This window comes from Colius striatus, chromosome 7, assembly GCF_028858725.1.
Source record: "Colius striatus isolate bColStr4 chromosome 7, bColStr4.1.hap1, whole genome shotgun sequence".
In the NCBI taxonomy this organism is placed as follows: Eukaryota; Metazoa; Chordata; class Aves; order Coliiformes; family Coliidae; genus Colius; species Colius striatus.
Window position 1 is genome coordinate 309,457 of NC_084765.1, and position 14,726 is coordinate 324,182.

The following is a 14,726-nucleotide window of genomic DNA, read 5'->3' on the forward strand; positions in this document are numbered from 1 at the left end:
CCTCTTGTCCTGTCATTGCTTGGGAGCAGAGATTGACCCCCAGCTCCCTGGGCAGCCTGGCACAGGGGCTCACACCCCTCTCAGGGAAACAGCTCTGCCTCAGCTCCAGCCTCAACCTCCCCTGGGGCAGCTGCAGCCCGTTTCCCCTTGTCCTTTGGCTCATGGCTGAGAAGAGACTGACACCCCCCTGCCTGGGCTCCTGTGCCCCTCCTCTCCTTGCTCAGCTGCAGGGGGTGGCTGCTCTGGGTCCTGCCTCCCAACCCCTCAGCTTCTGGGGCAAAAGTGGGGAGCTGGAGGCCGTGGGGTGGTGAGGCTGCAGGTGTTGAGCCCAGCCCTGTGCTGAGAGGAGCCTCAGCACCAGCCCTTTGCTCCCCACCCTGGGCTGTGGGGCTGGATGTCGTGACAAGGTCCCACAACCATAGAACTGGTTGAGTGGAAAAGCCCTTGGAGCTGCTGGAGCCCAGCCCCTGCCCAGCCCAGCACTGACCCAGGGCTGTGGGGTCCCTCCAGGGCTGGGCACTGCCCCAGCTCCCTGGGCAGCCTGGCACAGGGGGTGACACCCCTCTCAGGGGAACAGCTCTGCCTCAGCTCCAGCCTCAACCTCCCCTGGGGCAGCTGCAGCACCTTTCCCCTTGTCCTGTCACTCATTACTGACCCCATCCCCTGCAGCCTCCTGTCAGGGAGTGTCAGAGAGTGCTGCTGTCTGCCCTCAGCCTCCTCTCCTCCAGGCTCAGCACCCCCATTCCCTCAGCCCCTGCCCAGCACCCCTGTGCTCAGCCAGGCACAGCCATCACTGCCTTTGCTGCCCCAGTTAACACCCCACACTCCTCTCTCCCTACAACACATCCTAAAGGTAAAGCGAAAGGAAACCCTCTGGGGCTTGGCTGAGGTACAGGGTGCTGCTCACAGCGCAGCTCACAGCCCGTGTTGAGCCCGTCTGTGGCTGTGTGTGTGATACAGGCTTTAATTAAACGCCTGTCGTGGGTCTTTGTTGGCAATACCAGACCAGAATAAGCCTTAATTAGCAGCTGTGCCACTCTCTAGTACTACAGCAGCTGAGAGGAGGAAGGGATGGGAGATCCCTGCACAGAGCCAGGCCAAGGAAACCTGAAGGCCACAGCATGAGGCTTTTAAACCTTCACCCAAGGCCTTTCTTTCATGGGGCTGGCACTCTGATGCCCTTCCTGCAGGGACCATGGGGCTGGCATTCTGATGCCCTTCCTGCAGGACCATGGGGCTGGCACTGGTTGGTGCCCTTCCTGCAGGACCATGGGGCTGGCACTGACACGTGAGAGCCTCAAGCCGGACGTTCCGTGCTGCTCTTTGGCCCTGATGTGGATACAGCGTTAGCTCCAGGATGGGATGGGATGGGATGGGATGAGATGAGATGAGATGAGATGAGATGAGATGAGATGAGATGAGATGAGATGTTCCACCCTGGCACCAGCAGCACCACTGCAAACCTGCACCCTTCAGCACCACCACGTGTCTGCTCTGACTTCACAGGGCAGGTCCCAGGGTTTGATCCCGATCTCAGCGTGAGCTGAAGCTGCACCCCAGGGGCTGCTCAGCTGCAGGAGAGAAGCCTGAGCTCAGGGGCACCTCAGCAGTGCTGCTCAGGCCCTACAGGGTGGGTGTCAGGAGGATGGGGTGACACCCCCGGGACAAGGGGCAGCGGGCACAGGCTGGGACACAAACAGCTCCCCTGGCCCAGGAGGAGCAACTCCTTTGGTGCTGAGGGGAGGGAGCCCTGGCCCAGGCTGCCCAGGGAGGGTGTGGAGGCTCCTTCTCAGGACGTTCCCAACCCCAGCTGGACACGTTCCTGTGCCCCCTGAGCCAGGGGAAGCTGCTGGAGCAGGGGCTGGGGCAGCTCTGCAGGGCCCCTCCAGCCCCAGCACTCAGGGACTCTGGGGCTCTGAAGCAGGGTGGTTGTGCTGCTGAGCCTCGCTGCCTCTCTGCCTCCTGGTTTCCCACCTGGGGCTGCTGTCTCTGGGTGTTAAAGCGACTCCTGATGCTCCTGAGGAGAGGAGCCCAGGGAGATCCCTTTGGGAAACTGATTCCCAGGGGGTGTCCCAGTGCTCCTCTCACAGGAAAGCCAGAACAACCCCCAGAGGTGCTCATTTGCTGGCGTGGGAACGGCTGATGCAGTGAAACAAACACCCCCAGCCTGGGAAAGACCTTGAGCTGCTGGATCACCCTCACTCTGAGCAACTCTGAGTCACCTCCTGGGCTGCAGTGACAGGGGAGCCTGGCTGCTCCTCCTGCCTGGGGGAGGCCACGTGTGTACTCAGGGAAAAGGAAAGGAGGTGTCAGGTAAAGGGGCACCTGAAAGCACAAACCTCTGCTGCAGGAGGCTCTGGCTGCTGCTCTCGCTGACCCAGGACTCTGCTGCTCAAAGCGGGGTGCAGGGACTGCTGAGATGTGTGGTGCTCCCAGCAGAGGGGAAGCTGTGAGCAGCTTTGTGCTGCTCAGCCTCCGCACACTGAAATGGAAACAAAAACCAGTGTGTTGGAGGGACAGGGGAAATCCCAGAGGATTTGCTGCTGTGCCCTGAGCCACGGCAGCAAGGGGCAGGGAGGATTTGCCTTCTGGAGAGGGAGGAAAGCTTTCTTCCCAGCTCCTCCCAGAGCACTCCATGCTTTCAATGCCAGTGTGGGAAGCAGCAAGGCTCTGGGAAGAGTCACACAGTGCTTCCCAGCAGGAATTGCTGCCGAGTGTCTGTAGCCTTCTCGTTGGCCTTGTGCTGAAGGCTGCCTGGCTTGTCCCTGGCCCCTGGGAGCAGGCGCCTGCCCTGAGCCCCGCTGAGCCCCAGCACAGCCCTCACGTCCCAGCCCAAAGAGCAGCACAACAACTGCAGGGCTGGTGGAGTTCCCCTGGTGTGAACCAGCTTCTTTGTGGGTGCAGGGAGGAACAAAGTGGCTGCAGTTCCCCAGGTGTTTGCAGGGGGACAGGTCTGGCAGCTTGGTGCGAGGGGATGCAGAGACGAGCAGCAGCGTTTGTGACTCACGTCCCTCACCTCCCCAAGACCAAATCGCCTGTGCACGAGACTCATCTGGGCCCCAGATGACAGGCACTTCACCCCAGCCCTCCTGCCTTACCCAGGTCTCATACACACGTGCTTCTCTGTACCAGGAGCATGAACAGACCTCTCCCTGCTCCGTGCTGGGAAGGGCTTTGGATGGAGGCTGGGTGTGCAGAGCTGTGCCAGGGGCCAGGCAGCACAGGGATGCTGCAGCGCTTCCCTGGGTGACGCTGTCCCTGGGGGGCTGCAGAGGCCACCCCTGCAAAGCAGAGTCTCATTTGCTTCCTTCCTTCAGCATAAACCTCCTCTGAAACCTGGCACAACAGAGGAGGAGGTTTGCAGGGATGGAGGCGGCTGCTGCTGGAACAGGGTGCTCCCAGCCCCGATGTGCTGAGCTGTTGCCTGATGCCCTTCCAAAAACCACCTCTCCATTACACCAGTTTGCTCCTCTGGCCTCTAATATACATATTGCAGTGCTCCTGCTGCTGTGGGGAGTGAGAACATGGTCACAGGCTTTTCATCCAGAGTTGTTAAATTGATTTGCTTCTAAGAGCTCAAACCCTGTCTGACTCCAGCCTGCTTGTGCTGAACGCTCCAGAGAGGTTCATGGAGAGATTCTGACTCCAGCCTGCTTGTGCTCAACACTCCAGAGAGGTTCATGGAGAGATTCTGACTCCAGCCTGCTTGTGCTCAACACTCCAGAGAGGTTCATGGAGAGATTCTGACTCCAGCCTGCTTGTGCTCAACACTCCAGAGAGGTTCATAGAGAGATTCTGACTCCAGCCTGTTTGTGCTCAACACTCCAGAGAGGTTCATAGAGAGATTCTGACTCCAGCCTGTTTGTGCTCAACACTCCAGAGAGGTTTATAGAGAGATTCTGACTCCAGCCTGTTTGTGCTCAACACTCCAGAGAGGTTTATAGAGAGGTTCTGACTCCAGCCTGTTTGTGCTCAACACTCCAGAGAGGTTCATAGAGAGATTCTGACTCCAGCCTGTTTGTGCTCAACACTCCAGAGAGGTTCATGGAGAGATTCTGACTCCAGCCTGTTTGTGCTCAACACTCCAGAGAGGTTCATGGAGAGATTCTGACTCCAGCCTGTTTGTGCTCAACGCTCCAGAGAGGTTCATGGAGAGATTCTGACTCCAGCCTGTTTGTGCTCAAAGCTCCAGAGAGGTTTATAGAGAGATTCTGACTCCAGCCTGCTTGTGCTCAACACTCCAGAGAGGTTTATAGAGAGATTCTGACTCCAGCCTGTTTGTGCTCAGCACTCCAGAGAGGTTCATAGAGAGGCTGAAATGAAACACAAAGCTGCAGAACACACTGTGCTTCCCTCAGCCTGCCTTGTAAATCCAGTTTAAATTGTTTCCTTTATTAAATACCCTTTCCTCTTAGAAACAGATTAAGTGCTCTCACTGGAGGCTCCGAGGGAACAGCATCTCATCTCTATGGCAACGAGTCCCACAGACCCTCCCCCGGCTTCCAGGGCAGTGACCTGGCTGCACAGGAGTCAGCAACATGCTCCCAGGCTGGGCAGGCGGTGCCAGCCTCCTTCCTCCTCTCCTCCTCCTCACCTGGGGCTCGTTGCTTTCCTTTTGCCTGGCAGCAGCCTGCAGGTTGCTGCTGCTGCTCACTCCTGCTGGTGTCTGTCCCCAGAGCTCTGTGCAGGGGGCCCTGCAGGGCTCAGCGCCCGCTCTGCAGCCGGTGCCCAGGAGATGCCTTCACCCCATGGCTCATACAACCATCACAGCTGGAAAACACCTTCAAGGTCGAGTCCAACCAGACCCTCGTGGCTGGTTCCCAGCACACAGCTCCCTGCCCCGGGGCTGGGTGGGAATGACCTTCCTGCTGGTGGCTTTTCATCACAGGACACAGTGTGATGCCTCTGGGAGCAAACATCTGGGTGCTTCTGCTGTGCAGCTTCCTGCAAGGAACCGTTTCAGCCCCTGGTCCCAGAGGCGTGGGCAGGCACTGGCAGGAGCAGCAGCTACAGAGAAAAGTTCAACCTCACCCTTATTCAGCTGCAGATGAAGCAGTGCAGGAGCAATACCAGCTCTGAGAGGCTGCAGCTGCTTCCCCATCAGACAGAGCCTGTGCTGAGCAGGGCTGGCATCTCCCTTTTGCTGCTGGTGCACAGCTGAAGCCCTCAGACCAGCTCTTCCCTCACAGCTGCAGAGCCAACAGCAGCACAGAGGGACTACAGAGTAATTGCTCCTTTACCTTCCCCTCACCTCGCTGGGCAAAGCTGCAGCTCCAGGGGGACACCAGGTTAATATGGAGCCCCGTGTCCCTTCCCCTGGGCAGCACCGACCCTGCCAGGGGCTCGTCCTGCCCCCGGTGATGTGGCAAACCCCTGGCACAGCTCCCTCAGCAGCAGGAGGGAAGGAGCTGGGGAGGTGCCAGAGTGCTCCCTCACATCACCACCACAGTCCAACCAGCTCCTGTCTCTTGGCTGGGACGAATCTTGGCACAGTTACAGTGAAGTCGGATCAGCGGCGTTAAAGCAGCAGCTCAGCGTCACCAGGGGCTCGTGGCTTTTGCTCCAGGGGCTGGGATTGACTTGGGGAAGCAGAACGAGCCCTGAATGGCCTGTTGGGTTTGGTTTTGAGGGGGAAGGGGGATGGCCTGTGGTGGGGAAGCCCCCAGGAGAGACCCTGCAGCAGCATGTGCCAGGAGCCAGGCTGGCATCTTCCCTGGCAAAAGAAGCAGCTCCAAAACGAGGTGTCAAGTGGAGCAAAGAGCCACACTGGCATCCCCCAGGCTGCAGGAACCCACAGCAGTGATGCAGATGAGCTGTGCCATGGGATTGGATTCCCAAAGCTCAGGATGTGCTTTGGAACACCTTCCCAGCACCCCAAGTGCCAGTGAAGTGGATTTAACAGCTCCCACGAGGCTGGTGATGCTCTGCCACTCCCAGGCACTGCACATGGCAACAAGGAGCTGGGAGGCAGCAGCTGGGTCCCACCAGTCACCTCAGTCACTGCTGGGCCACCAAAAAACCAGCCCTGGAGCCACCCCAGGACCATCATCGGGCCCAAGCAGTGCAGCGCTCAGCTGGGCAGGGCCCTGGCAGCAGCAGCCACGACTGTGCCCAACACCAGCCCTGGGAGAGCTGGATCCAGCTCAGCACAGCTCCCTTGGGCAGCACATTTGCACAGATTTCCACAGCAAATCCAATTTGGTTTGACATTAATCCAACGTTGCAGCCTGCTGCAGCTTCTCCTGCCAAGGGAAGAGCCGCTGCACCAGAGCTGCTCACGGGTCCTTCTGACTGACCCCTGCGAGGGACCTGCCTGGCCCAGGCAGGGCTGTGGGGTGCACACAGGGTGCACACAGGGGGCAGGTCTCTGCTCCACTGCTGCCACCCCTGTCAGCAATGCCTCGAGGCAGCTGAGTCACTTCACACACAGCTGCAATGTTTCTAACTGGCTCTTCAGCCAGAATGCACAGCCACGGGGTCAGCAGCATCACCCCAGCAGCAGCAGCATCCAGCAGCATCCAGCAGCAGCATCACCCAGCAGCAGCATCACCCCAGCAGCAGCAGCATCCAGAAGCAGCATCACCCAGCAGCAGCATCACCCAGCAGCAGCATCATCCCAGCAGCAGCATCACCCCGCAGCAGTATCACTCCAGCAGCATCACCCCAGCAGCAGCATCACCCCAGCAGCATCACCCCAGCAGCAGCATCACCCCAGCAGCATCACCCCAGCAGCAGCATCACCCCAGCAGCAGCAGCAGCATCCAGCAGCAGCATCACCCAGCAGCATCGCCCCAGCAGCAGCATCATCCCAGCAGCAGCATCACCCCAGCAGCAGCATCACCCCAGCAGCAGCATCACCCCAGTAGCATCACCCCAGCAGCAGCATCACCCCAGCAGCATCACCCAGCAGCAGCATCATCCCGTAGCAGCATCACCCCAGCAGCATCACCCCAGCAGCAGCATCACCCCAGCAGCAGCATCACCCCAGCAGCATCACCCCAGCAGCATCACCCCAGCAGCAGCATCACCCCGCAGCAGCATCATCCCGTAGCAGCATCACCCCATCAGCATCACCCAGCAGCAGCATCGCCCCAGCAGCAGCATCATCCCAGCAGCAGCATCACCCCAGCAGCAGCATCACCCCGCAGCAGCATCATCCCGTAGCAGCATCACCCCATCAGCATCACCCCAGCAGCAGCATCACCCCAGCAGCATCACCCCAGCAGCATCACCCAGCAGCAGCATCATCCAGCAGCAGCATCACCCCCCTGACCCCACACCGGGCTTGCAGATTTAAATGTCATAGAGTGAGCTCCTTGCTCCCTTTGGGGAGATGATGCACCTCTTCAGCCATCAGGTCTCCTGTCTTGGACAGGACTCTCGTGTTTCAATCTGCCTCTCCAGCTGTGTGCCTCACCTGCCACACATCAGGCTCCTCATTCAATGCAAAGGGCAGGAAACCTGTCCCCATGAAGAAACCTGGCTGGGAACTGAGTGCAACCAGACCACGACCAGAGGCAGCCAGAGAGCAGCAGGCAGCCCCCTGCCCCTGCCAGGACCACCCCCCATGTCCTGCCTGGGAGCTGAGGGGTGTTAAGGATGCAGAGCCTGTGCCCAGCCCATCTGCATTCATCCCACACACCCTGCTTGCCACTCACTCCCTTCTCTCTAATCAGCAGCTAATCCAGTGTGGGTAACACACATCACTTCTTCTTCCTGCTCATTTTGTTCCCTGAACTCTTTCTCCCCCTCCCCAGGCTTCCCCAGGGGTCCAGCTCTAACTCACACACAGCGTGATTTACACAAATGGCCAACTCCAAGGGCCAGCACCCAGCCAACAACTAAAGCCCCTCCATCCATCCCTCCCTCCCTTCCTCCCTTCCCCAGGGCACCATGGCTTCAGCATGAGCCCCCTGCCCAGGCCCAGCATCCCCAGCAGGAGCACAGGCAGCAGCACACCTCGGGAAGCGACAACACACACCAAGAAGCCAAGAGGAGCCGTTCCTGGACAGCAGGAGGCAGGTGGGGAGGGTTCTGTGCTCTGCAGGTGGCTGAAAGGCACAGGGAGCTGCACAGAGGTGGTTCCATTGTTAGGAGGAGATTCCCTCGTGTGTGGGGAGCTCCACACACGCCAGAAGGAGACCTTGCAAGAGCCCCTCTGCCCCCTGAGCAGCAGGACAGAGCCCACCAGGCAGCTCCAGGGGTGCAGGAGCCACTGCAACCACGGGCACTTGGAAGCCTCTTGCACAGCTCCTGTGTGTGCCAACAGCTTTGGCCCTGCAGCCCAGGAGCTGCTCCTGCCCCTGGGGCAGCCCAGTGCCTGCTCCTCACCCTGCTGCACCCCCTCCAGGGGGTCATTTGCCTCCTCTCTCCGGGAACCTCGGGCTGTGCTGTGTGCGAGGAGCTGCCTCCCAGCAGGGACAGGTCCCAGAGGGTTCCCCCACAGCCCGGCTCTGCCACCAGCACTGGCACTGGAGGCTCCTGATGGCAGCAGCACACTGGAACCGCATTAACGCCACCCTCCCCTCCAGCTCCTCCCCACCAGCTCAGCCCAGGCAGGGCCAGGAGAGAAGAGCAGCTCAGCACAGCGCAGGGGCTGTTGTCTAAAGCAATACCACTGGTCAGGTTTATTTTTGCTTTGTTTTTTTTGTAGGAATCACTTCTAAGGTCTCTTTCTCACAGAGGGGGGGCAGGGAATGTTCTCATTCCACCTGTAAACACTGACACAGAGCTGGGAAACCAGGCAAGAGACACCACAAAAGTGCATTTTACAAAATTATCAGCTAAAATATATTTTACATGTGTTAGGTTTCCATTTAAACTCTACCAGCTGCATTTTCAGGTGTCAAAAAAATATCTCCATATCTAATAGATTACAAAAGCATGAAATCTTCTCATCGTGGGTAAGACATTGCAACTCATTTACATGCTGCCTGCACAACAGCATCAGCCACCACAGCCACCTCCACAGCCGCCCCAGCGGCGGGTCCTGGCAGCAGGAGCAGCTTTGGCCTGTGCAGAGGGGCCAGAGCAGCCCCAGAGCCAGCCCAGGGGCCGGGGCAGAGCCGGGAGCTGGGGAGGGCTCCGGAGGGGCTGCAGCGGCTGACGGTGGTTTCCAAGGCTGGGTTTCAAACCCTTCCCTGCCCGTGCAGCAGTGCTCAGGGTTTGCCTGGTGGAGCATCTCGTGTCTGGCGGCACTTCTGCCGCAGGGAGGTGGCAGCAGGTGACCAAGGAGCCCTGACCCAGCCCCCAGGGCACGGCGGCTCAGCCCCCCACACTCTGCCCCTCTGCTCAGGGCCAGGAGCAGCTCTGCTTCCCCAGCACCCTCCCTCCCTGCCCAGGAGAGGCACCTCGTGTCCTCCCCAGCAGCAGAGACCCCTTTCCCCAAGGCCCCCTGCACCTTGCCCTGCCCAGCACCGCCACACCGAGACACCAGTGCCCCAGGAGAAAGCTCAGCAATTCCTCTAACGGGATCTTGAGGTATGAACGAGACAAGCTCTTCCTTGCACACCCGGGGCCCAGCCTCCTGGAGCTGGGGCTGCTCCCTGGCACACACAGGCAGGAGCAACAAGGGCTTTTGCAGCCCCTCCTGCGACACGGAGCGGGGCTCAGCGAGGGCAGGGAGAGCTGTGCCCTCGCCTGCTGCCGGCCCTGCTCAGCTCCTCCCTCAAGTCGTGGTCTTCTGGACACATTCCCCTCTTTGGTATGTGGAGAGAATGTCTGGAGAGCTCCTGTGTTACCAAACCGCTTCCACGTGGGGGATCTGGCGCTGGGGGGTTTCTGTGCAGGTGCCAGGAGCCCCCGTCGTGTCCCCAGCGAGGGAACAGGCAGCACCACTGCCAGGGCAACGAGAGCACCGTGGACACCTCCAGCAGCGACAGCAGAGCCCCGGGAGCTCAGGGACATGCAGCTCCCTCGTGGGAGTGGGCGACTCCAGCAGCCGCAGCGGGGCTCAGCCGGTGCCAACCCTCCTGCCACCGGGCTCCCGGCGCCGTGTGAGGGCTCCAGGGGCTGCCCCCTGCCCCCTGCCCCGCTCTGGCCTCGCCCCAACGGTTTGCACCCACACCAGTAAGGGCTGGCTGACATCCAGACACTAAGGCAAGAGGCAGCGCCGGCGGGGCTCGGGTGGCTTTGGCGGGTGTGAACCTCTCCCTGTTCCCTCAGGAGCCACAACAGCCACTTTGGTGAGCTTGCTGGGGGCTGGGATGAGCTGGGAAGGGGAGGCTGAGAGCTGGGATGAGCTGGGATGGGGAGGCTGAGCTGGGATGAACTGGGATGGGAGAGGCTGAGAGCTGGGATGAGCTGGGAGGAGGAAGGTGGGAGCTGGGATGAGCTGAGATGAGCTGGGAGGAGAAAGCTGAGAGCTGGGATGAGCTGGGAAGGGGGAGGCTGAGAGTTGGGATGAGCTGAGATGAACTGGGAGGAGGAAGGTGAGAGCTGGGATGAGCTGAGATGAACTGGGAGGAGGAAGCTGGGATGAGCTGGGAAGGGGGAGGCTGAGAGCTGGGATGAGCTGAGCTGGGAGGAGGAAGCTGGGATGAGCTGGGAAGGGGGAGGCTGAGAGCTGGGATGAGCTGAGATGAGCTGGGAGGAGGAAGCTGGGATGAGCTGGGAAGGGGGAGGCTGCAGGGCAGTGCCATGACAGCTCTGCCAGTGGCTCCAGCAGCTGTCCCAGGCAGGCAGAAGGGGGTCAACGGGCACTGGCAATGATGATCCAGCAAAATACACTGGGAAGAAAGAGTGAAGCCCCCTTGTATCACTGTGGCCCCTGAAGCTGGTAGAGGAACAGCAACTCGGAAGAGAAAACGTGGATCTCCCTGGCACAGCCCGCTCTGTGCCCCCAGGCTCTGAGCAACAGGCTGGTGGGCACAGGGTGCCCTGGGGCGAGTCCCTAACAGCGGCCTGGGACACAGAGCCCGGGAGCCCAGGAGCCACCCTGCCCCTCTGCTCTCCCTGGAGCACGTGTCCAAGCCTGGCTGCCAAGGCCCAGTGCAGGCAGCGCCTCACGGAGCAGCCGAGGGCAAGAGAGCACCAAGAGACAGCAGCGGCCACGTCCTGCCCTGCAGAGCCAAACCTCCCCGGCAGGCCCAGGCCCTCTGCAGCCAGGCTGCTGCCACTGTGCTGCCTCTGAGGCAGCTCCCAGCTCTGGGAACCCTCAGGGCCTGTGCTGTGCCACGGAACTGGCCTCAGTCCTGCTTCACAGGGGCAGGAGCCCACGGGCTGTCCCAGTGGGGCTGTACGCTGCCTGGGCATCCCCTGCTGCTCCTCGCCATCCCCACCAGCCATGGTCTGACTGGCTGCTGTCCCCTGCAGACCCTGCAACACAGGCACCTCCAGACACAGATCTCCACGTGCCAGTGCATCTGTGCACATCTCTGCATTGCACAGGCCTGTGCTTCCACCTCTGTGAAGTGCTTTGCACTGCTGCCTCTCCCCGGGGATGTGCTGCACACAGAGCCCCAGGCCCAGGGGAGGGTAGAGCAGGGGATGTGCTGCACACAGAGCCCCAGGCCCAGGGGAGGGTAGAGCAGGGGATGTGCTGCACACAGAGCCCCAGGCCCAGGGGAGGATGAGAGCAGGGGATGTGCTGCACACAGAGCCCCAGGCCCAGGGAAGGATGAGAGCAGGGGATGTGCTGCACACAGAGCCCCAGGCCCAGGGCAGGGTAGAGCAGGGGATGTGCTGCACACAGAGCCCCAGGCCCAGGGGAGGGTAGAGCAGGGGATGTGCTGCACACAGAGCCCCAGGCCCAGGGAGGGTGAGAGCAGGGGATGTGCTGCACACAGAGCCCCAGGCCCAGGGGAGGATGAGAGCAGGGGATGTGCTGCACACAGAGCCCCAGGCTGGGGGGAGGTGAGAGCAGGGGATGTGCTGCACACAGAGCCCCAGGCCCAGGGGAGGATGAGAGCAGGGGATGTGCTGCACACAGAGCCCCAGGCTGGGGGGAGGATGAGAGCAGGGGATGTGCTGCACACAGAGCCCCAGGCCCAGGGGAGGATGAGAGCAGGGGATGTGCTGCACACAGAGCCCCAGGCTGGGGGGAGGTGAGAGCAGGGGATGTGCTGCACTCAGAGCCCCAGGCCCAGGGGAGGATGAGAGCAGGGGATGTGCTGCACACAGAGCCCCAGGCTGGGGGGAGGTGAGAGCAGGGGATGTGCTGCACACAGAGCCCCAGGCCAGTGGCAGGGCAGCAGGGGGTGGCTGAGCGCTGGGCAGCAGCTACTGCGGGTTCTTGAGGATGCGGCCGTGGCGGAAGTCGTAGACGTGGCGGCACAGGAACACCAGCTCGGGGTCAGTGTCCTCGGGCACCTTGCGGTGCAGGGGCGTGGAATACTCCTCCGAGGGAGGCACCAGCACGCTCTTCCTGCCCGGGAGCCCCTCCACACGACGCTTTGCCAAGGCACAAAATCTGCAAGGCAAGGGCAGGAGTTAACGGCGCGGCGCGGCGCTCCCTGCCGCGGGGGAAGGGCTGCAAGGGAAGGGCTGCAAGGGCTGCAAGGGCTGGAAGGGGAGCAGCCTGCAGGAGAACTAAGCTTTGCTCAACAGGGTGATGGGAAGGAGCTTTTGGTCCTACCCCCAGCTGCAGGAAGCAGCACAAGGCTTTGTGTTCCCGTATCGCTGGAGGCTCTGCAGCACGAAAGCCGGCTGCAGTTCGTCCTCCCTGCTCGTACCCACTTCAGCCTCATCTCTGTCCATTAGCCCCAGGAAAGGTTTATGCATCAGGCTGTTCAGGCAGTGGAGAAATGAGGGTGCCTTGAGGGAACCTCTCTCAGAGCTGACCTCACCCACAGTGGGCATGGGAAGAGTCCTGCCAGCAGGCGCTCCCGAGGGCTGGGCTGTCACACAGGAACCCAGCTCTTGGCATCCAAAGCTTGGGGGGCTGATGGGTGGATTTGGTTTGGTGGGGAGAGGTTTTGAGTTCACAAAAGAAAGAACAAGATTCAGCTTACAGGGAGCTTGCAGAACAGTTTGGGTTTGGAAACGCCAGGAGCAGCAGGCCTGAGTGCATCAGGGCCCAGCTACCCCCTGTGCTGAGGCTGCACAGCCAACAGAAGCACCCAGCAAGGGAAGAGGGAAGCCCTGTTTTGCACGATGGGTCTGTGTGTCCATCCAGCTCTGCTCTCATTGTGCCCTGCACATCCACCCCTCAGGGGATGGCAGTCAGGAACAGGGATGCTCAGAGGTTCCTGACAAGGTTTGGATTCCACCAGCAAGAGCTGAACAGCAAAAGGCTGGGTCAGGACTGAGAGATGCTGCTGCCAACGCCCCCAGCTGTGAGCACACAGCAGCAGCAGCACTGACAGGAGTCTGTCAGCAGGGTTTTGGCTACAGCAGCCATGTGCCACAGGGGATGGGGGGTGGGAGGATTTCCTGCCTTCCTAGGTGTGGGGTTTCTTGCACGGGCTGTGGTACCAAGGTCACACAAGCACAGACACTCACGAGCCCCTTAACGCACATCCATGACACAGAAGAGACAGGTATCGAGGGTGGAAGCTGCAACCACAGTCTGCAGGACTGAATCGGTTCGTAGAGTGAGAGCTGGAGCAGCTCCAGGACAGGGACCTGGCAGTGGTGGGGGGCAGCAAATGAACACCAGCAGCAACGTGCCCTCGTGGGCAAGGAGCCAACGGCAGCCTGGGGGGCAGCCAGAGAGTGTGGGCAGCAGGGTCAGGGAGCTTCTGCTGCCCCTCTGAGGCCTCATCCTGAGCCCTGTGGCCAGTGCTGGGCTGCCCAGCTCAGGAGAGACAGGGAGCTGCTGCAGAGGGGCCAGTGCAAGGACACCGAGATGGTGAGGGGCTGGGACATGTGTGTGAGGAGGAAAGGCTGGTTGCACAGCAATAGAGAGACAGGAGCTGGAGCCAGAGGAAGGTCTGAGGAGCAGCAGCAGGTTCAGAGCACCACCTACCTGCAGTACTCTGCAAAGGTCAGCACGTAGCACTTCTCCTCTATGCAGGCAACGCTGTTTTCATCCTGATGCCGGGAAGCAAAGATCTCGTTCTGCAAGAGAAAGGAGGAGGAGGTCACCCAGCTAGCCAGGAGCCCCGGGCTCAGCCCCTCGCTCTCCCTCAGCAGCAGGGCCGTGCCAGGCCCGTGCCGGGTCCCTGCAGCTCACCTGGTGCATACTGGGGTTGCGGCCTCCCTGAGTGTGCTCGGGCCTGTAGTACCACAGGAGGCTCATCATCAGCTCCCCTGCAAGGACACGGATGAACACACACCAAGCCTCAGTTTTCTCATGGTGTTTGGTTTTATCCAGCTCCCCCCTGCATCCCCACAGCGCTCACGCAGAGGCAGCTGTGCTGTGATCAATATTTCATGCGCAACGAGGTGTCCTTTTGTCCCGGCACGGAGCTGGATGCAACCAGTCATGTTGCTGTTCCATTACATCTTCCCCCCTTCTGCTTGTGTCACATGGTCACAAAGAAGTCAATTAAGCACAGAAAACAAAACCAAACCCAAAAGATGCGAAAAGCAAACGTTTCCATCTGGAAAAGGCCATCCCTTGGGGACACAAGCTGGAGAAGGTCCCTGTCCAAAGCTTGGTCCCTGCAGCACCAGCTCCCAGGCTCCTGTCCCAGCGCGGCACCAGCAGGATGGGCCTCACCACGGGCTCATCCCTCCTTTTACACCCTTTCAGCAAGATCTCAACTCGATGGATTTGGTACAGCTCCCTTAGCTCAGACACGGGACCTCAACATCAAAAACACCGCTCCAGGCCCCAGCTCTGC

The 14,726-nt window shown here is 60.5% G+C and overlaps 2 protein-coding genes across 4 annotated transcripts in view; both read right to left on the reverse strand.

The window, feature by feature from the left end:
- Positions 1 to 8,766: 8,766 nt before the first annotated feature.
- LOC133625779 (nascent polypeptide-associated complex subunit alpha, muscle-specific form-like) lies at positions 8,767 to 11,373 on the reverse strand. 2 transcript variants are annotated; one of them, XM_061999988.1, is made up of 2 exons: positions 10,496 to 11,373; positions 8,767 to 10,254 (listed from the first exon to the last, which is right to left on the reverse strand). In XM_061999988.1, the coding sequence occupies exons 1-2, from the start codon at positions 11,371 to 11,373 to the stop codon at positions 10,161 to 10,163; spliced, it is 972 nt and encodes a 323-aa protein (XP_061855972.1). In that variant the 3' UTR covers positions 8,767 to 10,160. The 2 variants fall into 2 exon arrangements, with proteins under 2 accessions (XP_061855972.1, XP_061855971.1); XM_061999987.1 differs by having other exon boundaries at positions 10,285 to 11,373.
- Positions 8,767 to 14,726, reverse strand: part of BAHD1 (bromo adjacent homology domain containing 1) — a 36,513-nt gene continuing 30,553 nt past the window's right edge. For both annotated transcript variants that reach the window (XM_061999986.1, XM_061999985.1), the window contains exons 5-7: positions 14,114 to 14,190; positions 13,907 to 13,998; positions 8,767 to 12,409 (exon numbers count right to left, since the gene is read on the reverse strand). In XM_061999986.1, coding sequence (XP_061855970.1) covers positions 12,220 to 12,409; positions 13,907 to 13,998; positions 14,114 to 14,190 — 359 coding nt within the window. In that variant the 3' untranslated portion in view covers positions 8,767 to 12,219. The remainder of the gene's footprint in view (positions 12,410 to 13,906; positions 13,999 to 14,113; positions 14,191 to 14,726) is intronic.

What these genes read in the sequence shown, in the direction of transcription:
- LOC133625779 (XM_061999987.1), bottom strand. Translation starts at nt 11,373, where the DNA reads ATGTGCACAGATGCACTGGCACGTGGAGATCTGTGTCTGGAGGTGCCT. An exon ending in AGCTCATCCCAGCTCTCAGC is followed by an intron (nt 10,255 to 10,284) that starts CTCTCCCATCCC and finishes TCCCAGCTCAGC; the next exon opens with CTCCCCATCCCAGCTCATCC.